Here is a 21,058-nt window from a genome sequence, read left to right on the forward strand (position 1 = left end):
GCCCTCTCTTCCCACATGCTACGCGCAGCTAAGCTACTATTTTTATGGCAATTACAATGTCCGAGAGGGGGAGAAAGCAGCGATGGGGAGAGGGGTGGGTGCCGCTGCACCAGGACCACTTGTTGAGGGGTGCAGCTGATGGGGTGTTGACGAACCAAAGCTGCGGTGCCAGCCTGGTGTCCAGCAGAGGAAGGCGGGCCGTGTCCACACCCGCCTCTCCCCAGCCCCGTCTGTGCTCAGTGCTTCCCACGCCCCCTGCCAACCAGGCTCCGCATCCCAGGACCCGTCCGCCTCCAGGTCTACAGCCACCAAGCTCCTGGTTCCAGAGTCCTCGCTGACTTCTGCCTCCTGACATAAACAGACATAAATAGCCCAGCATGTGCCCCCGGGCAGCCTACTTCCATTCAAGGGTCCCTGGCCACAGGAACTACTAGGTAGGAGACCTCAGCCACCCCCACAGCAATGGGCACCAGCCATGTGCTGAGCCCTGTCCGCATGTGGAGACTGAGCCTCAAAGGACCCGGCCCCGCCAGAGAGGGTCTGGTGGGTGGTAAGTGAGCCTCACTAATAAGAACAGTAGTTAGGCTTACTGAGCCCGACGTGCGCAAGGCCTTGTAGGCTGTAATGCATTTTTCCCCTTAATCTTTCCATGAGGCAGCCGCGCGTGGAAACCGAGGCCCAGAGAGGTGGTTAGTGGAACCGGCTTTTACTTTAGTCTATTTTCTGAGCAGCCATGGCCCTGGCCTCCAGGGCCCTCTGAGACTGGCCCACGCCACACCCAGACCCTCCAGCTCAGGCCCAGCTGCTCAGGACAGTGCCACCCTTTCAGTTAGCAACAAACCAGGACTACAGGGAGAGGGGCCTGTGATGGTGCCACTGGACATATTAGGACAAATCATTTGCCAAATAAATAAATGAGCTCAAAGGGTGAGCATCTGAAACAAAGGGAGAGGAGGGGAGAGGAAGTGCGGGCCGGAGGCTTCAGGGGGCCTGCAGGCCACTGGGGCTCTGCCAGCTCAGGCTCAGCTGGGGCCAAGCTCTGAAAAGGAGCACTTCGGTCAAGGGCATCCCAGGGGAGGGGGGCATCCCTGCACAGGCTGTTCCCATGTGACACACACACCCTTCCCCATGAGAGGCAGAGCCGACCCTGACAGCCCTACTGCAGAGGCAGAGGAGGGGCCTAGCCCTCTAGCCCTGCACCCTCAGTCAGGAAACCCCAAATACAGAAGACTGGGGGTCAGGTGGGGATCCATCCCTCTGCCACCCTGGAACTTAGCTCACCATGGAAAGGATAGGAAGGAGCAGGTGCCTTCAGCCTGCTCAGCGGATGGAGGGGCTAAATCCTGTCCCCAGCGCAACAGCGAACCACGTGCACAACAGGCCCCCTCCCAAGGGTGTGAGCAGCCCTCTGAGAGGCAGCACAGCAGCAAGCACAGAGCTGGCATTTGTCAAGGATTTACTCCGTCCCAGACATTGTACTGAGCATCTCCACCAGCTATCTCCTTTCACACCCACAACAACCCAAGGGCATGGATCCTAGTATACTCTTATCCCTGTTTTACAGACGAGAAAACTGAGGCTCAGAGAGGTTAAGTGACTTGCCCAAGGTCACACAGCTGGTATAGAAGTGGGAGGTGAAGAAACAGGGCTGGATCCTTTGACTCTCTTTTAAGCCATGTGATATCCTAGAGGCCACTCCAAGCTGGGACCAGGCCAGGCCTCACCCAGGAGGCCCTAGGGTCAGGGTCTGGTGTGTGTGTGAGCCTACCCTAGGGGTCTGGAGAGAGCAGATTCAAGTCAACACCTCTGCAAACTGTGTTATCTGCACAGAACTGGGTTTTGAGAGGGAGAGAAGGGAACCTCAGTTCCTGGGTGGCCTCCACATACTACGCCAGACCTTCACCTCCTAGGAACACAGGGTTCCCTTCTGTTAAATGGGCAGGCAAACCACAGCCTCCTAGGGAGGCCTGAAGCCGACTGGACAGGCCTTTGCCAAGTGCTGGCGGTTCATTCCGGAGAACAAGCCAAAGGCTACAGATCCAGCCCCTTTCATGCTTGGCTAATTTAATGGTGCCCATTAATTTCAAAATACACACTTTCCCACAAGCTCTGGCCTCCTCAGCTCAGTGCTCGGGGTGGAGAGTGCTTCGGGGACACAGGCGGGAACACAGGTGTGGGTTCTGAGGCCACACGGCCTCAAGGACCGGGGAGCCAGACAGAGGGTGCCCAGGGCCACTCAGCGGGGGCGGGGGGGGGGGGGCAGCAGATCCCTATTGGGTGTTCCTGACCATGGTCTGTCATGATGGGGAGAAAAAGGCCTGGGAAAAAGGGCCCAGTGCAGGGAATTAGGAAGGCCCTCTTTGCCACTTTGCTGTCATGTGACCCTGAACAGGTCACTGTCCCTCTGCGCTTCAGATATCCCCCGTCTTCCTCTGAGACTGCAAATGCCTGGGGGCAGGCACTGAGTCACTGAGCCTTGTAATCCCAGGGCCTCACACAGAGCCAGGAACCCCACAGGCAGCCCCATGTGTCCACCACTGTCTTTGTCTGTAAAAGGCCTTAGGCCTTCCAGCCTGACTTCTGTGACCACCGAGAGGGGCAGAGTGGAGTCTGGGCTGGGGCAGCAGGAGGGAGCCCAGAGGAGTCACTGGGTCACCAGTCCCTCCCACTGACAAACTCTCAAAGGCATCGGATCCCTCCTTCATTCCACAAACATTTACTGAGACCCAGGACAAAGGGTCATGGGGCCAGGGGCCAGGGGCCAGGGGCCCCTCACGTCCCTGTGGAAGGACAGGGAGGATCCGGCTAATAAACGGGAGACTTGGCCAGGCCTCGTTTACAAAGGGCCTTCCAGGGTCCGTGAGTCCCGCCCACCAGCCAAAGCCCAGCTCTCTGGGCCAGGCCCTGTGAGCCCTCCCGGGAATCTCAATAATTCAGGAGGAATCCATCATTTATGAATTTATGTAACCGCTTCCCGACCTTGTGGAAATGAGCCGCCCTCCTCTAGCAGTGGTGGAAGTTAGGCCTTGGCACTTTCTCGGAGGTTCTGGGCTTTCTCATGTGGGGAGGAGGCCACCTAGACCCCAGGCCTCTCAGTTGGCTTTCTCGATCGATTCTGCCCCGGGACCAGAGGGAGCTTCTGGAAAAGCAAACCTGACTGCATCCCCAAGTCCCAAAGGGAAGGGTTTGATTCCTGGCTCTGCTTCCTACCAGCGCTGTGGCTCTGTGTGTGCCTCAGTCTCCTCGTCTGTAAAATGAGGGAAATGAGGTGACGTATGCGGTCTGGGGGACAGTCCCTGGCCCAGAGGGAACACTCAGTAACAAGCTGCCCCCAGCCCAGAGGCAGGGGCTCTGTGGGGCAAGCCGGGGACGGGTTGAGACACAGGACAGCCAAGCAGGCTATGGGGGTTGGAGCCACTACAGGGCTCGTGAGGCCAACGGACCTAGACCCAGGTGTTGGTCCCATCTTTTCTGCACTAATCACCTGCTGTGCCAAACCGCCCTACTTCTCCATTCCCCGTCAGTCAGGACAGATGACAGCGCACCCACTCTGGGGACCAAATTTTTCAACCAGAATAAAGAACTATTCCCGCCCACCTTCAAAATAAACAAAGGATTTCCTAGAGGCTCTGAAGTCCGGAAAACCTCCCTTCCCAGCACCGCTGCTGTTTAGCTGTGTGTCCTTAAGCAAGGTGCTTCATGTCTCTGAGCCTCAGTTTCCCCATTGACCCCCTAGGGCTGATATAACACCAGGAGTCCAGGAGAGGTGGCTTGGGGTGTGAATAGCCTAGACCTGGAGGGAGACCCTCAGCTCAGGATGGGCCATAGCTCATTCCAAGCACCTCAGAGCTTCCCCAAGTCCCTCCCTGCCAGCACTCTCCTCTGCCCTTGGAATGCCCTTGTCCAACTTCTGACTCAGCTTCCCCCTCCTCTGCTTGAGTACCTCCTCCTCTAGGTAGCTTTCCTGATTGCCTCCCACCCCCTGCAGGCAGGACTCCCATCTCTCATACACTTTGCTATCCCTTGCCATTCACATGTCTCATCCCGAATTTTGGATTAGAGACTATGTCTCTTGTAGCTCAGGGCCACCCTAACACCTGGCACAGAACAGGTCCACCACGTACATCTGCTGAATGAAGGGAAGGCCACACATGAGTTCAGTTCCAGCTCAATCACCTGCTAAGCTGTGGCATGTTATGTCTTTTTCTGAGCCTTGGTCTGATCACTGAAAATGGGACTCATAGTCCCACTTGCCTCCCAGATGCCCCGGTGGTCAGCACCAAGGGACGGGCCAGTCCTCACCCAGTGCTCCCCAGGGGACAGGGCCCAGCAAGATCTGCCGCTCACAGGTTCCCAGCCGCACCCGCCTCCTGCCCACTGCAGAGAGGTTGCTGCCGCCGGCGGTGGAGGCAAGCCTCAGCAAACACATTTAAATCTGAAGTGACAGATAAAGCGATTTACGGCGACAGTTTAGCGTCAGATCACTTCCCACAAGGCAGTCGGCGTCCCTGGCCCCCTGCTTGCTAGTCCATCAAGGCGGTCTCTAAATCACTGACTCCGAGCGGTGGCCCAGGGACAGCGAGGGAGCCCCAGGCCCTCCGGGCAGCAGCGGGATGAAGCGAGGAGTTGGCTGACTCGGCTGGAGGAGGGACGAGAGGCCGCTGGCAGACCGCAAACCAAAGCCCCAGGACTTAAGGAAGCAGAGTGCCACTCCATGCTTTATTTTAAATAAATAAGCAGCTCCAAAAGCTCCCAGCGAGGCCAGCTTGTCACTGTGAACCATGGCTTCCCACCCGGTCTGCATGGCGTGGCCCACATGCCCGGACCCCTCCAAGGCCTCACTGACCCGCCTCGCCTCCCGCCACCTCCCGGCAGAATTAATTGGTCCCTGCGGCGTCGCATGACACTTTGTTTAGACCTTGTTTCCAGTGCTTTGTCACATTATATTCTACTTAGTTGCTCTTGCTCCTGACTTCCCAAAAATAATTTCTTGGGGGCTCCCTGTGCGCCAGGCCCTGGCTCAGCACTGGGCGAGCCTGAACTCGTGTCGTCCTCACACCATCATGGATAGACCAATGATGACCCATTTTTCAGATGAGGAAATAGAGGCTCACTCAGACGTGCCTGGCTGGAGGCTGCGGTGCCACCAGCAAGAACGCTGGGAACCTGATCCAGCTCCTGCCCTCTGTGCCCGTGGCTCTGACTCAATGGCCAGGGACACCTCTGAAGGGCTCTTTCTGTCTTTGCACAGAGCTTCCCATTCACCCTGCTCCATCCTGTTACGCCTGAAGGCCAGAGCCAGAGGCCCAGCCCTGGGCTGGCCCAGAATGGGGGTCTTTCTTTATGCTGGGACACTTCCTCAGCTGTCTGTTGAGAACTAGGGGCCCATAGGCACACTGGGAACCTCATGGAAGTGACCCAGTCAAGGTCATGCCCCCCACCCATGGCAGAGATAGGACACACACTCCAGAAGCTGGAGAACGCCCCCGGGGTGGAGACCCCAGACCTGGAAGAGATGCCAGACATGGCTCTCCCCAGACACAGCCTGGGGAGGCAGAACTGCCCCCCAGAATCTCCCAGTCCAGACAGGGGCCTGCAGGGGCTTATCTTGCCAGCATGGCAGCCCAATTTAATTAAGATGGATGCTGCGTGCCCCCGTGGGCAGGAGCCGTGGCCGGCACAGATGGCAGGAGCCTAAGACTCTCTAGTGCTGCTTGAGCAAGCGGCCTTGGCCAGCCGGGCTGAGGAGGGTCCAGGGATGTCTGCACTGTGCCTGGGGACTTGAGAGACTTGGTCCTGCCCCTGTGACCTCAAGCCCCGCCACCCACAGGCCAGGCAGTCCCCCTTCTACTGTCTTCCCAGCCCCCCTCCATATACCATATAACATACCTCACATACCACGCACACCACACACACACCAACCACATCTCAGACATCAGCAAAGTGGGGTAAAAATCAGTCCTGGACTTCCAATGCCAGGGTTCCAGCAGGGAAACAATGTGATTTTCCGAAGTCCTGAGAGGGGCCATGGGCAGGGTCCCTCTGTGGGGCAGGGCGGGCACCTGGCTCCTGCCCTCCCCAAGGACTCCCCGGCATCCTCCCGAGGGTCAGGGAGGCCCTCTCAGCTCAAGGCTCTTCAGGATGGAGGGGGCTTGGGGGGTCCCAACGCCCTTTCTCTCCTAGGCCCTTCCCAGCTCCCCGTGCCTCCCCCTCCATGGTCCCTGCAAGTGGAGCAAAGCCCAGGCCGCGATGGCACCTTCGCCACCCCCATTCTGACCACAGGGACAAAAAGAGACACCCCCCCACAGGATCTGGAAGCTCTGCCGCCAACCTTGAGCCCCCAGCCCAGTCCAAGCCCCACCGGTCCCCACGGGCCACTGACCCCATGGGGCCAACACTGCCCTTGGCTTCGAAACTAAAAATCTGAAAATCTCCACCCCTGGATAACTGCTCGCCCCTTTTCCCCATTGTGGTGGCTCCGCGTCGTTGTCGCTGAGAAGCAATTATTCACGGCTAATGATTATAATCAAGTCAAATAGAATTTAATGGACACGTATTCTCTTCCTGCTTGAAACTTTACATATGAATTAAGCACATATGGGTTTCACGAAGCACGGGCCAGATTTATGCAGCCCGGAAAAGCCCCGCCACGCCGCGGCCTCCATTCCGCTAATAAACAGGCTGATTTACGGGCGCCGCGGGCGTGGAGACCGCGATCTCTGCTGCCCCCTGGTGGGCAGTGCGCGGCCTCAGCCGAGACGGCGGGGTCCCCGGGATGAGGCCCGAGGGAGGCCCCCGGGTGTGGGGCCCCTGTGCCAAGACCACCAAGGGCCCCTGAGGCCTCATCAGTGCCAAGGCCACCCGAATACCAGGGCTCAGCAAACACCTGGATGGATGGCCTGGAGGGGATGCAAGCTCCGTGTGGGACCCCCAAGTCCAAGGGCCAGCCTCAGCCATTCCCTGGGGTTCCAGGCGGGTTCTGGGTTCTCCCTGCTATGAGACTTTCTAGGAATAAAAAGGAGATCCCAGGAAACCACACCAAGAGGTGTTGGGTAAACTGAGGCAAGAAGAGGAAAGAGGAAGCTGCTCATCTGTGGGAGGCACCCAGCACCCCTTTTCACGGCTGAGACAGGGCTGACGCCCATCACAGAGTGACGGTGATGGCATTGATTCTAGCACCGACGACAGCGGCAGGTGCTGAGCTCTCGCTTCATGCCAGGCGCTGCGTGCGCACCACAGTTCATGAGCATCAGCACCTAATGTCCCCCAACACCCCATAGCTGGGTTTTCTACCGCCCCTATCATGCAGAGGACACAGGGCCCAGGCAGGTACATGGAAAAGGGGAGTCCTTGGAGAGACATGCAAACGCTGCCACCCTCAGCCCGGTGCAGTCAAATGAAGCCAGAACCAGAGTGCTTCTCTGAGCGTGCGAGGGGCTGCCAGAGCCGCTGCTCTCGGAGGCTGGCCAGGCACGAGGGCGCTCAGGAAGGGCCATTAATCACGCCGCAGCCCTCCAGAGCCCCCACCCGCTCCATCTGTATCCCATCGACACCCTGCCTTGGTCGTCCCACCCTCCTTCCTGGCCCGCCAACCACCCACCCAGCTGCGAAGGGGCTGATAAGATGCCCCACTTTCCCCTCTGGCTACTTTGCTGCTCAGCAAGGAAAGTGACAGCAGGGTGCCTCCCACAGCCTTGCCAGTGACTGACAGCGCAGGGGACACTGGGCAGGGCAGCCCCATGGGCCCGCGGGACTGTTCCCTCAGCCTCAGCCCCAATACTTGGTCCTTCTACCCCAGGCCAACCCCTCCTGGATCCAGGCAGCAAGAATGCCCTTCTCCTCTGGGCTGCTATGACATCTGCCAGCCCAGCTTGGCTTGTCTTAGCTCCATGTCCCCCAGATGGACTCACAGACCTCGGTGCCACCCACCATCCTAGAGGCCCAAGGGAAATGAGCAAATGCAGTGGAAGAAACCCAAAGGTGACCCACGCTCCTGCTGTTCCAAGTCAGAACTCCTGTCTTCAGGTGACTGGTCACCTGTGTACCCAGACAGGCACTGGGGGTGGAGGGAACACCCATGTGACTGCACAGTTCTGCAAACATCAATAGGGAGACACACAGAGCAGGGTCACTGCCAGAAATGCAACCCAAACTACAAACAAGCAGGCCCGGAGCAGCCGAGTAGCCGCCTCTCCCCGGGTCCCGACAGCCTAGTCACTTAGCCAGATCAGCATCGGCACCGCTATGTCCCAGAGTCCTTTGACGACTTGACGACTCCACTCACTGGCCAGCACTGGAGTCAGACACAATGGCCACAAACCCGAGGGTGAGAGGAAGGAGACTGGAGATGCTTCTGGGAGTGTCTGAGACTGCGCAGGCGGGAGGGGGCCAGCACAGCAAGGTTTCCCTGTGAGAGGAAACCCAGGTCCCCACACCTTGAGAGGCTTCTTGCTGTGATGCCCAGCGAGCAGGTGAGTGAGCCCCACTCACCCCTGTCCCATAAACCACCTGCACACCTGCTGGGCTTGACCGCCCTTTGATACCCTGCTCCTGACCTTGGCCAGACAACCACCACCTGGGAGAAGAGCAGCCAGATTCCTCCCTCCTCTAGAGGGGACAGAGCAGCAGTCTCCCCAACTCATCACAATAAACTGCCAAGCCAGCAAGAGCCACTGCAGGCAGCTGAGCCTAGGACCCAGGGGCCTCTGCCCCCACCCTTCCCTTGATGAGCTCCCCGCCTGCTCCAGGTCTGACAGTGCAGGAGGGAGGCAGAGGAAGGAAAGCAGTGGTCAGGGGCATCCGCCTTCCTGGAAGGGCAGCCCGGCGCGATTCCAGCCAGGCTCTCTCTTCCCGGCCGCTAATGGGTCTCAGAGCTGTGAGGCAGCTCAGCCAAGGCGCCCCCGACACAGCAGGTCAGGGTTTCAAAGGAACAGGAGTCCACTCAGCCAACACACTGGGCTCCCGTGGCGCCAGCAGGCCATCTCATCCGGCCACCCGAGCCTCACTGGAGCCAGGTGGTGTCCCCCCATGCCTGGCAAGGCAGACCACAGCGAAGGTGACAAGGCAACCAGGTCTCTGGCTCAGGCCAGGCAGGAATCTCCACTCACCAGCATTGACAATGGCGTCCACCTCCAGCTTAGTGATGTCACCTCGGAACAAGGAGATCTTCTCATTGAGATGCTTGTCCTTTTTGTACTTGGGCTCCTCCACCTTCACAGTCAACCCTGGAACAAGCGGAGCTTCAGAGGGATTCACAGAAAGGCCTCCACTGCAGAGTGACCCACCAGTGCCCATAGACTGGGTGCCTCCGTCCACTCCTGGGTGCCCCCCCACCTGCAGAGGTAGCCAGCCTCGGGGGCACTGATGACACTGGTAATGACAGTCCATACCAACTAAGCAGCACACATGCTGTCTTGAATCTTCACAACAACGTTACGCACAGGTACAGTGTCAACATCACCCATCCCATTTTACAGATGTGGAACTGAGGCCTGGGTGGGTTAAGTGACTTGCCCAGGTTACCAGTTACCAGGACTACAATTTGCAGGGCCTGGGCACTCACTAAGGATGCACCCCTGCAAGCCACTCCACCAAAGCTACAAATCCTAGTTCAACAGCCACTGGATGATGGGTCTGGGCACAGCCTCCCAACAATGTAATGGGGATAAAAACCGAAGCCACCTCAGGCTGTGTTAATAATTAAATGAGGTGACACGTGCAAAGTGCCCCACACACAGCAAGCGCTCAATGAACGCTGCTGCCGTTCTTCTTGGCCTTGTCTGTACAATTCTCCCAAGATGTGCTCTGAAGAGGCCACCCGCCCAGTGGCCAGCAGGGCCTCCCCAGCAGGCCTACCTTTCGCCGTCTCCTTCCAGGTCGGGATCTTCTTCAGCCTGATGAAGTCCTGGCAGAAGTAATGTTCCTCCCGCTGCTTGTCACTCAGGCCCTTCAGAAAGGCTGCAGGGGCAGGGTGGAGCAGGCAGGAAGGAGGGTCAAGGCAGGCAGGGAGGGTAGCAGTCCTGGGGGCTTCCCACCCCCACTGGTCTCCCGACGCTCACTAAGTCCAAGGACGAAAACCAGCCCTAGGAGTCCATTCTTCCTACAGGCTCCAGGGAGGGAGCAGGCGGGGAGGGGCCTCACCACTGGGGGTGTTAGAGTCTGGAGGCCCCTAGAACATCTTGCCCTGCCCTCTTTGTTCGGGAGGGGAAACAGGCCCAGGGTGACAGAGGACATCTTCCAAGCACCACAGACCCAAATTCAGAAGTCAACTCTACCACTTTCCAGCGGCACCCACAGCTCTAGGTCCCTAATTTCTTCACTTACAGAAAGGGGATGAAGAGACCTCTTGCAGAATAATTTCAAACTTACAAGTGCTAAGGCCAAGCAGGTTGGCCACAATGAATGAATTACATTATCAATCAGTTACATCATCAATCGATTACATTATCAGTCCATTACATGATCAATCAGTTACATTATCAATCAGTTACATCATCAATGGGTTACACTACCCGTCAGTTACACGATCAATCAGACATCGCTATTGTCATTATGTGTAGGCTCAGGACATAGGGAACCAAGACAACCTTCCTCCTCAAAGAGCCACAGAACTAAACGGCTCTGCTTCCTGTTCACAGCATCCCACCAGCATGGGCTGAGGACCTCCCCCTGACAGAGGCCCACTGGGGCCTCTCGCCGAGGCGTGGCGTGAACCAAGGGAGCAGGCAGCTGGAACTGTCCCTACTTTACAGGTGAGGAAATAGAAGCTTGGGCAGATCAGGAGGCCATCTGTGTCTGGTGAATGGGAAGCCTCCCTCCCCCAACCCACTCATGGACTCTGAGTCTGCCAGGGCTGGTTCCCCTGCTCTGGCCTTGGCCCTGGGCCTGGCATCCCTTTGGGCAGCAACAGCAGAGGAGCCCAGAGCACCCCTTAGAGGTGTCTCTCCTGAATGGTGGTCCAGGCTCATGGCTTGTGGGCTCCCCCTGCTGGCCTGAGGCCACGTGGGTGCCAAGGTGCTCAGCCCAGCCTCACTCCCTGGGACCACACACTCCCCAGTTGGAGCAGTCCCTACTGACCACAGGAGGGGAGGGACAACAAACAGCAAAGGTCACAAACAAGGGACTCAAAAAGCACCAGAAAGTGTGCAGAGGTGGGAGGGCCTTTAGAGGAAGTGGTGGGAAAGGAAGGGTTGCCTCTGGGAGCCTTCTGGGGAGATGGCTGCAAGGGCCAGGTATTCGAAAGTCAGGTTGGTCCCCTGCGAGTGCCCTTTTCCCTGCCAAAGTCACTAGGTGCATCCAAGCCTCTGCTCCTCTAGGACGCATGCACACAAAGGGCCAGTTCATGGCCTGGCTCAACACTATGGTGGATTATAAAAGGCTCCAAACCAGAACCACACTTTCTGGCAGCCACGTCCCACCCCATCCATAAGACACCTACGAAGTGCAGGTTCAGAATCTGGTGCTGGGAATACAACACTCAACAAGGCACACATGGTCCTGGCCATGGAGAGCCTATAGTCCAGCACTGGAGACAGGCTCACCAGACACAAGCAAGCCAGCCACGCAAGGGAGTGCCAAGCAGGGCCGGTCAGCGGGCTGGGAGACAGGAAACCGGAACCCCAGCCCAGGGAGCTTAAGAGAGGCTCAGAAGAGGAGTGGGAGGCAGCAGGGCAGGGAAGGATGCTCCACCTGCAGGAACAGCATGCTCAGGGGCATGGGTAAGTGAAATTCAGGGTGGCAGGGGTGGGGGGAAGCACAGGGGAATGATGCTGAGAGGAGGTAGGACCAACTGAGGAGCCACCAAGGCCTGCTAAGAACTGACCATCCCAGGGACACCATAATCAGATGGAAAATGCTTCCACCAGATAGACTCAGAGCCCACACACATGCCATTTGCATTCTTTCCAAGAGGCCAAGGGTAGTGCTGCTGTGGATGGTACCAAGCGTGGATGGTCCCCTCTGTCACTAGCGTCCCTTGCTGCTCACAGCCCACTCTCCTGTGCCCCTTCCCAAGGGGCTGCCCTCCCCGCTGGGCACCTGACCCCACGCACTGAGAGACAGGCCAAGGGCTCTTACTTAAATGCTCCTTTCTTTGTGTGTTGCAGGGGTGGCAGTGGGGGTAAGGGTGCTGGTATTTGGAAGGAGCTAAAGTGCTTCTCCAAGCCTCAAACATCCTCTTCTATAAAACGGGAGTACAGAAGGCTCCCTAGTGCATTAAGCGAGATGTGAACAGGCTTAGTGGGGAGGGGGGGAAGTCATGGCAAAGAACTTGGCTGCTGGTGGACAGTGCCACCCAGCAAATAACAGGCTGTGGAAAGGCCGACTCCATCCAGGCTCTGCCTCTCCCTGGGGGTAGGGGACAAGATGAGGTCCCGGGGCCTGACCAAGCAGAGGGAAGGCGGGAACAGCTTCCTATAGGAGGCACTCCCCAACTTCTCCGGTCAGCCCCAGGAGCTGCAAATTGCTAGAAAAATCTCACCACCAAACAGAAGGATCCCTCTAAATTTTCTTTTAAATCCTCACTCCAGGACATGTTTATTGATTTTAGAGAGAGAGGGAGGGAAAGAGAAAGAAAAGAACATTGATGTGAGAGAGAAACATTGATTGGCTTTCTCCCGCATGCACCCTGACCAGGGATTGAACCCCCAACCAGGTATGTGCCTTGACTGGGAATCGAACCCGCAAGCTTTGGGTGTACTAGAGGATGCTCCAGCCCACTGAACCACATTGGCCAGGGCTCCCTCTAAATTCTTGATCTCCCCCTGGTGGCCCGTCTTCCAGGCCACTCCAGCTGCTGCTTTAGAAGTAGGTGCCGCTCCTCCATCTCCCTCTCCCAAGCCTCCCCACCTCATCCTCCCATTCAGTCACTGGGCACGAAGGTCCTCCCTCCCAGCCGAGGCCACCCGGCTCACCTTCCAGAGGCCTAGCTCCAGCAGCTCCCCCGCACTGGACTGTCCTGTCTGCCCTCACCCTCTGGTATCCCATCTTTTCAAACAAAACCCTCCCTCAACCCCACATCCCATGCCCCACAGCTGTGGCCTCATTTCTCTGCCCCCCTCCTCCACTGTCTACACTCCCTCCCTCCCTCCCTCCCGTGCTCCCCCCAGCCCACGGCTGTCTGGCCGCACCTCTCCATCAAGGCCAAGGCGAGAGACACCACCCGGCCATGTGGCCCCACGAGTGGCCCCTCCTGTCCTCCCTTGTGCACCCCCCGCCCCTTCATCCCCATCAGGAAGCCCCTCTCCTGGATGCCACCTGGCTCACTGGCCCTTCTCAGTCTCCTTGCTGCCTCCCCTACTCCTTAATCCACACCCTCTCCCTAGGTCTTCACAGCAATTCCACACATTCAAAAACCTTCTTTATGCTCATGATCCTAAGGCCGCCCCTCCAGCCCCTCAGCATCTTCTGAGCTATTAGATTTACCCCCACAGTAACCGAGAAACCAGCCCTCTGCTCACCCCTGCCAGGGTCCAAGCCTCCATCATCGCTCTCTAGAGCCCTACGAGGCCCCCAACTCCCAACTGACTCCCTGTGTCCATCCAATCGTCTGTTCCTCACACAGCAGCCCAGGGAGCTTAGGGATATAAGTCAGAAGCCGTCTCTCTGTTTATAGCTCATTTCAAACTCCAAGTCCTTACCATGGCCAAGTAACGGGCCTGCCTCTCTCTCTGACCTCCTCCTGTGCTACCCCCCACTACAGTTCATCCTGCCCCCTACACCTCAGCCAGGCAGCCAAGCAGGTCACCTTTCAGTTCCTCCAACAGCCAGGCTGTTCCCTGCCTCTGGGCCTTGGACCTGGCTGTGCCCCCTGCCTGGTCTTCCAGTACAGGCCCCTCCTCCGTGCCCTCCCCTCCCAGAGCAGCCCCTTCCCCGACTGTCTATCTTTGTTCCTCACTTGACCTTGGCTACACTGGATCTGTCCTGTTTACTCTGGATTCCCACCACCTGGCACAGGGTATGGCATGTGTGAACAGCATGGGATGAATCCAGGAGCAAACAAACTGAGACCTAGAGGTTGAGGACACGTTTTCTAAGAGAACAGTCTTTCAGGCAGAGGGAACAGCATGTACAAACGCCCTGAGGTAAGAGAGCGCACCTGGGTGGAGAAATGGCGAGTAACCTAGAACAGCTGGACTGAAAAACAAAAGCAGCCCTTCTCCATTCGGGGAGCAGAGAGCCCGACGGAACCTGCTGGCCCAGGGCCAGGCCGCTGCTGCGGTTTTCATTCCTCTCCTGCTTCTTGGTCCCTCATGACCTCCCAACATCATGTTCATGGGCAAGTCACCCAGCTTCTCTGAGCCTCAGTTTTCTCATCTTTAGAACAGGGACATGGCAAGCCTTCCCTGGAGCCTGGGCTTGCTGTGGTTGAGAAGCAGGCTGTGAAAATATTTTGTAAGCTGTAAAATGCAACATACACATCGGAGACAAGCACTCCTTCCTACGAGTGAAATAAGACTCAAAACAAGCAAAACAAAACACAAATTTGGGTGGGAAATTTTTTTTCAACTTGGGGCATTGTGAGTGGAGGAGCTTTTAAAATTATTTAGGTCCTCATATTTGTCATCTTGTACAACTGTGACCAAAGATATCTCCCCTCCGAGGCCTTGCGATGCCCAAGTGCGGGGACTCCCAGCCAGCTGGACCCGGGGACAGAGTGAATGTATTGGCTGTGACACAGACAGAGAGACTGGGCAGCTAGGACCCAAACTGATCCCACAGGACTCCCATGAACTGAGGCCCTCTGGCTGGGGCAGGCCTTAGGCGCCCATGCAACTAGTCTGGGGTGCCCAGAGATGGCTCAGGTCCTCTAGCACACACCATCTGGTAGATGCCACCACCTGCCTTCACAGAAGCAGAGAAAGCTTGCTGGGCCACAGGCAAACCTGGGCAAGATGCAGCCCAGGGCTCGCTCTCTCCTGCACTGTCCTCCCCAGTATCCATGGCCTCGGCTGAGTGACCCACCGCCCACGCAGCCCCTCTCCAGCAAAGTCCAAAAGACGCCTCCAGTTCTCAGAGATGACAAAGGAAGACAACCAGAGCTCCCAGCTCTGCCACCAGCAGCTGGGCACCGACCTTGGGGACATTTACTGGCCTGTCCTTCTAGTCCATGGTCCCGGAGCACACACCTCTCGAGGCCAGAGTGTGGGCCACCATGTCCGCATCCCCAGGTCGCAGCCTGGCTGACCCAAGGAGCTACACACGGCGCTGGGCTCTGACTTACGAGGAAGGAGACAGAGATTCTCACTCAGTGCTGTGGTTATTGCCCCAGCTTCCTGTCAGGGGGTACCCCCCAGGCCCTCCTCGCTCGCTCTGGGAAAGTGGGGCCCTCCAGCTGGACTGGTGCGCCTCACATTTATAACATCTTCCACCTCCTTTTGCCCGAAAGACAGATGCAGACTTAAAGCACAAGTGAGTTTTATTTTTTGTATAAAAGATGTACAACATAGGTTTTAATTTCCTTTCTTTTTTGGAGAGGCGAGAGTATTTCACAGCTCAGTGAGACAGGTGTTGTAAAAAGATGTTTGCAGTAAATTTTGATGGGGAGGCCTGACCCCAGACAAAGCTTTCCGCAGCTCCTGGGCATGCAAGCTGAGCGGGAGGAAGCAGGCCGCGCCAGAACCATAAAGTGCAGCGGGCGAGCGGGGATTCAATGATGTGTTTTAAGAAGTGTCTTTATGGCACTTGCGTGCGGATGTTCAGAAAGGTGAGGACGGGCTGGCGTGGAGGGGGCTCCTCTTCTGGAGAAGGCCAGGTGGGCAGGGCTGATAGTGGCTGGGCTCTGGGAACAAGGCGGCAGGGACATTAATCACCTGGGCTCCCCATCCCCCAAGAGTGGGGTCTTGTCAAAGCCCTGGGCACAGCAGCAGGGACAAAGAGCAGGCGGCTGCCTAGGCCCCTCGCCTCCCTTGCGCTGGGATGTGCCAAGGCGGCTTCCTCGGGAGCTGGGTGGGAGAAGGCCCCCCCAACCCCCAGGTGTGCCTGGAAAAATCTCCCAGTTTGGCAGTCGAATCAGATAAATCATCCGTTCTGCATGAAATGCCAGTGGTCAAAATGGGTCCTCACCCCCACCCGGTGCATACTGAGGCTGGAATATAAGTCCTATCTTGAGCCACCACAGAGAGGAAATATGACTCAGGACATGCAGGTCAAGCTCAGCATCTGACACCGCGGGAGAGACAAGTTTACTCAAACTCAGTGTTTCCATGGCCAAAACACAGCAGAGAAAGAAGACAGGCCCAAGAGGGGCTGCTGGGACCCTCTGTACACTGTGTGGGCCACCGTGTACAAAATGGTTTTGATGTGATCCCAGTGCAACCTATGAAACCTACAAACCAGGTGTTGTTGGTCCTATTTCACAGATGAGAAAACTGAGGCTCAGAAGCATGGGAGCAGGGTACTGGGGTTTGCCCATGTCTGATGTCACCAGTGCCCATTTATTCTCTTTTAGCACACAGCTCTGTCCCTACTGCAGGTCAGGAGGATCTGTGGCCCCTCCCGTGGTGAAACAGTCCCCACATGTCCCCAGTGCCTGACCTTAAGTCCCTTCACACCCAAGTGCTTTTATAGCACAACTGTTTCTACAACTTTCTGATGAAAGGGCACTACCTGAGGGAATAATGAGAGGATTAGAGAAATTAACCCTGACCAATGTAATCAGATGCTGCTGAGGTCTCCCCAAAAGACAATGTCTCCTACTCAGGAAGACCCAGCCTGATGCTATTTATTTACCAAGAGGGAGAATGGGCCCACGGAAGCGGGCAGTCTGCTTGAAGGTGGAGAAAAGGAATGCTCAGAGTGAGGAAGAATTTGGCCACCTGTCCACTGGGCCATGGGGCTGGGGCATCCTGCAGGGCCCAGAGCAGGCATACCACACTGCATATAGACCAAAATACTGAGCAAGCGCCCAGGGAAGGGGATCCTTGGTGGGTACATCCACCCCTGGCAGGGAAGCTTGCCCAGCATGCCCAGGGCAGTGGGATCAGCTTCCATAATCATTCAACCAGCTCCCCAGCTGAGAACACATGCTGCTGAGTAAATTTAAGACTACAATTTGGGCCCAGCCAGTGTGGCTCAGCAGTTGAACATTGACCTATGATCTAGGAGATCGCAGTTCGATTCCAGGTCAGGGCACGTGCCTGGGTTGTGGGCTCGATCCTGGGTGGGGGGCGTGCAGGAAGCAGTCGATTGATGACTCTCTCATCATGGATGTTCCTATCTCTCTCTCTTTCTTCCTCTCTCTGAAATCAATGAAGATATATATATTTTTTAAATCAGCTTTCCCTTTAAAAAAAACACAACAATTTGGCTTCCACATGGCTTTTCCATGGGGAAAGGAGGCTCTGTCCAGGCACATGAGTTTCCAGACTTCCTACTGTAATTCCCCACCTTGAACTGCATGCACATCAACCTTCTGACCTATACATCAGTATCTTGTGAGTTTGGTTACTGTGCATCAGTCTCTGAGAGAGGATCACCTCAGGCACAGACAGGCATTTGGAGGCCTATGTAGGTATGTCCCTGAGAGAAGGGAGAGCACATGCCCATCAAAGACATGTACATAAATACTCAAAGCAGCTTTATTCCCAACAGTCCCACACGAAAAACCCAAAGGCCCATCAACAAGGGAATGGGGACACAAACTGTGGTATATCCACACCACAGAATATTACACAGCCAGAAAAAGAACAAACTGTTGACACCCCCAGTAATGTGGACGGATCGCAGATATTAAGTAAAGGCACCAACACATTGTATGCCTCTGTTCATATGAAGTTCAAGAGATGAAATGAACAGATAGAAGAGTAACGAGCTTTAAAGGGTTTTGATTGGAAAGGGCCTCAAAGGAACCTTCTGGGGTGATGACAATGTTTACCTACTGATCGGAGTGGGATGGCACAGCAGGATACTTGTATAAAAGTACTGAAAGTACACTGAAGGTCTGGACACTTGGTCTAGTTCACTGTAACTCCACCCCGAGTGTAAACCGAATGTAATGAAGAAACAGTGTGACCCCAATCAGAGGCAGGTTCCAGCTGAGGCAGCACCACCCAGTTTGGGGGTCTTAAAAATATGCCCCCAATTCTTTGACCCTCTTTCCTTCCAAAGATGGGGCCTAATTTCCCTCCCTTGGAATGTGGCTGGACTCCATGACTTGATTCTAAGACCTAGGATAAAGCAGAAGAGATGCTGTGCGACCATGAAAACCAGGTCACAAAAAGGCACTGTGGCTTCCAGCTTGGTCTCCCCATGCTCCCTCTCTTGGATCACGTGTTCTGGGGGAAGCCACCTGCCATGTCGTAAGGACACTCGAGCAGCCCTGTGGAGGCCCCACAGTGAAGAACTGAGGCCTCTAGCCAACAGCCATTTCACGTGAGCGAGCCACTGGGAACGGCGGGACCTCCTGAGGACCCTGAGGCGGAATCACCCAGCTAAGCCATCCCCAGGCTCCTGGCCCTCAGAGAGTGAGATGTTTGCTGCTTTAGTCACTCTGTTACTGGGGTCATTTGTTACGCAGTAGTGGATAACTAAAACACATGGAGGTCTCTGTGTCTCACCCCCAACAAGCTACCATCTGACACCTGCTGGGGCTTCACTCCTGGTGCTGGGGTACCTGGGGCTAGACTGCCCTCCTCACCTCCCCCTCACTGGACACTGGAGCTCAGGCAGCCCCATCTGCCATGGTCTCTTCACAGCCCTGACCTTTACCTGGCACTATCCCACTGAATGACCACATTCTCTACTCAGTTTCCTCTCTCTAGAGTAGAAGCTCCATGAGGACAGGGCCCTTCCTTGTCTCACAGCTGAATCCCTAGCACCAAACAGTGCTGCCCCATCAAAAACACTCAATAAAAATGGACTGACTGAATGAGCGGAAATCTCAGCTCTAAGCAGAGGGACAGAGATACCACAGTAGCTTGGGAATCCCCAGCCCATCAGCTTCATGAGATCTGGAAGTTTTCAGGGGCACCAAGGAAAGAGTGGTGGCAGGGAGCCGGATCCTAAAAATCGAGGCATATCCGGACCTGGGGCATGGGCCCCTGGACTCCCTAGCTCTTTCCCACCATCCTGGGTTCCTGTTTCCTGACAGAGGAGAAGCAGGGCACCCTGGGGAACAGCCCCCGTGCCAGGGGTTTCTGCCGTCCCCCCGCTCCCCACCCTGACTGGTGTTCTGGGGCCAGCGCTGAGGGTGTGACAAGCACTCCTCGAGCTCACAGAGCAAAGTCAAGTGCTTCCTGCAGGCGCTTTAAGATCGCAGCGCAGGCCACGCAATTCATGAGGGGGTAAGTCTTCCTGAACTCTACGTCCAATCTCCAGAGGATGGCTTCCCTAACCCCCAGCCTGGCGCCCAAGGCCTGCCTTCTCAGCCCCATTGGCCAAAGCCACTCCACGGGCGGGCGCAGCCAATGAGCTGCTTTCCCTGCCCTTTTGAAAGGGGATCCAGCGGGGAATGGCCACAAGGACCTGGGAAGCAGACCCTGAAGGGCAGGGGCAGCTGGAACTGGCAACCTGGGCTATTTGGGGCTCTGCAAGTCAGGCTGCCTCCCTTCCAGGCTTGGTGCCGAAAGTGGGGGTGGGGGGCATAGTCAAGCTCTGGGAATTAAGCCCGTCTGGTGGTGGTGATGTCACTGTTCTCAGACACAATGCCCCATCTCTGTCCTGCTTCCCAGTCGCTCTGCCCTGTGTCCCCCAGGAATGGAGTGCGGACTGCTTACAAGTGGCAGAAGGCCAGTGATGAGGGCGAAAGGGCACCAGACCACATGTCCCGAGAGGCAGGTCCTTGGGGGAGGAGGGTGGAGGTGGGACAGGCATGCCCAGGGAAGCCACTCCTTGGGGTTATCTGATCCCACCAGGTGGGACGCCAGCCAGAGAGCTATCCCCTCAGCCCATTCCCTGCCACTGTGCCTAAAATGCCACCACTTGAGAAACCATACTATGCAAAGCACTGGTAGTTCGGCAACCTAATGTCAGGTCTGCCACACATCCCAAGTGACCTTGGGCTATTCAGCTCAAGTACTGGGCCTCAGTTTCCCTGCTGCACAATGGAGCAAGGGGGTAGGTCCTGGATGATCCCTGGGGGTGCCCTGTGACCCATTCCAGTGGGGTAAGGCCACTTTCTTCACACTGCCCCTGACAGGGGACCTGGACCAGGTCTGGCGGGAACTGGTTTGTGGGGCTGGGAACACGGGGGGCGTGGCTGTGAATAGGGGTGTCCATACCAGAGTACGGGGCCTCAACTTCCACAGGTCTCTAGGGTGGCAGAGACTGTTGGTGGGGTGCCGTCCAGCGGCGGAAGGCCCACGGGGGCCACCCTCGCCCCTCGTCCCCCTCCTGCTTACACTTACATTTTGCCTCCTTCCAGTCGGTGGAGGTGTTCAGGTCCACCTTCGCCGCCATGGCCAGGGGGGCCCAAGTGCGCACCCCAGTTCTCTGCCCCACCGCCGCCGCCCCCCAAGCCCCAACTCCCGCTGGGGTCCGCGCGCGGGGGCCGTATGCGCTCAGGGACGCCGGGGGACCGCACGCACTGCTGCGGGTCCGCGCGGCCCCCGCTAAGGGGCCTGGCCAGGGGCGCGGGGCGCCGAGCAGCTGCCCCGCTGCACGCAGCTGTGCCAGGCAGCCGGGCACTCGGCCCCGCAGAGGCATGAGCGGGCGGCGCGGAGCGGCTCCCCGCCCCTCGGACTCTGGTTACGGCGCTCGGGAGAGTCTCTCCCTTATTTATTCCGGAACCGGGTGGCGCGTGCCAGCCCGCGGCGACCTGCTCCAAGCCCGCGGGCCGCGCGGCCGGGAAAACCCGGGCGCACCGCTGAGCACCCTGGAACTTGTAGTCCGGGCCACCCGCCGGGCCCCCGCGCTCCTGTGAACACGTGCGCGCCGCGCCCGGGCCTCGCCCACTCGGGCGCCGGCGCCGCGCCTCCTGGAGCCCCCTCCCTCTTCCCGGCGAGGCCCTGGGTCGGCCCGGGGCCCTTGGCCCCTCCCCCGGGGCGGCCCGGCCGCCGCGCGCTTCCGCGGAGCCTCCGGCCCTCGGCCTCCGCGCGGCCCCGGCCGCTTCCGCCCCTGCGCC

General features: G+C 57.3%; 1 protein-coding gene across 5 annotated transcripts in view; it reads right to left on the reverse strand.

Annotated features, from left to right (window-relative positions):
* Positions 1-20,739, reverse strand: part of MACROD1 (mono-ADP ribosylhydrolase 1) — a 132,332-nt gene extending 111,593 nt beyond the window's left edge. For all 5 annotated transcript variants that reach the window (XM_087821944.1, XM_087821948.1, XM_087821945.1 and 2 more), the window contains exons 1-3: positions 20,343-20,739; positions 9,856-9,957; positions 9,108-9,224 (exon numbers count right to left, since the gene is read on the reverse strand). In XM_087821944.1, the coding sequence (XP_087678070.1) occupies positions 9,108-9,224; positions 9,856-9,957; positions 20,343-20,640 (517 nt within the window). In that variant the 5' untranslated portion in view covers positions 20,641-20,739. The remainder of the gene's footprint in view (positions 1-9,107; positions 9,225-9,855; positions 9,958-20,342) is intronic.
* Between the last annotated feature and the right edge of the window lie 319 nt (positions 20,740-21,058).

Source organism: Miniopterus natalensis, chromosome 11 (assembly GCF_054644295.1).
Source record: "Miniopterus natalensis isolate mMinNat1 chromosome 11, mMinNat1.hap1, whole genome shotgun sequence".
NCBI classification, from domain to species: Eukaryota; Metazoa; Chordata; class Mammalia; order Chiroptera; family Miniopteridae; genus Miniopterus; species Miniopterus natalensis.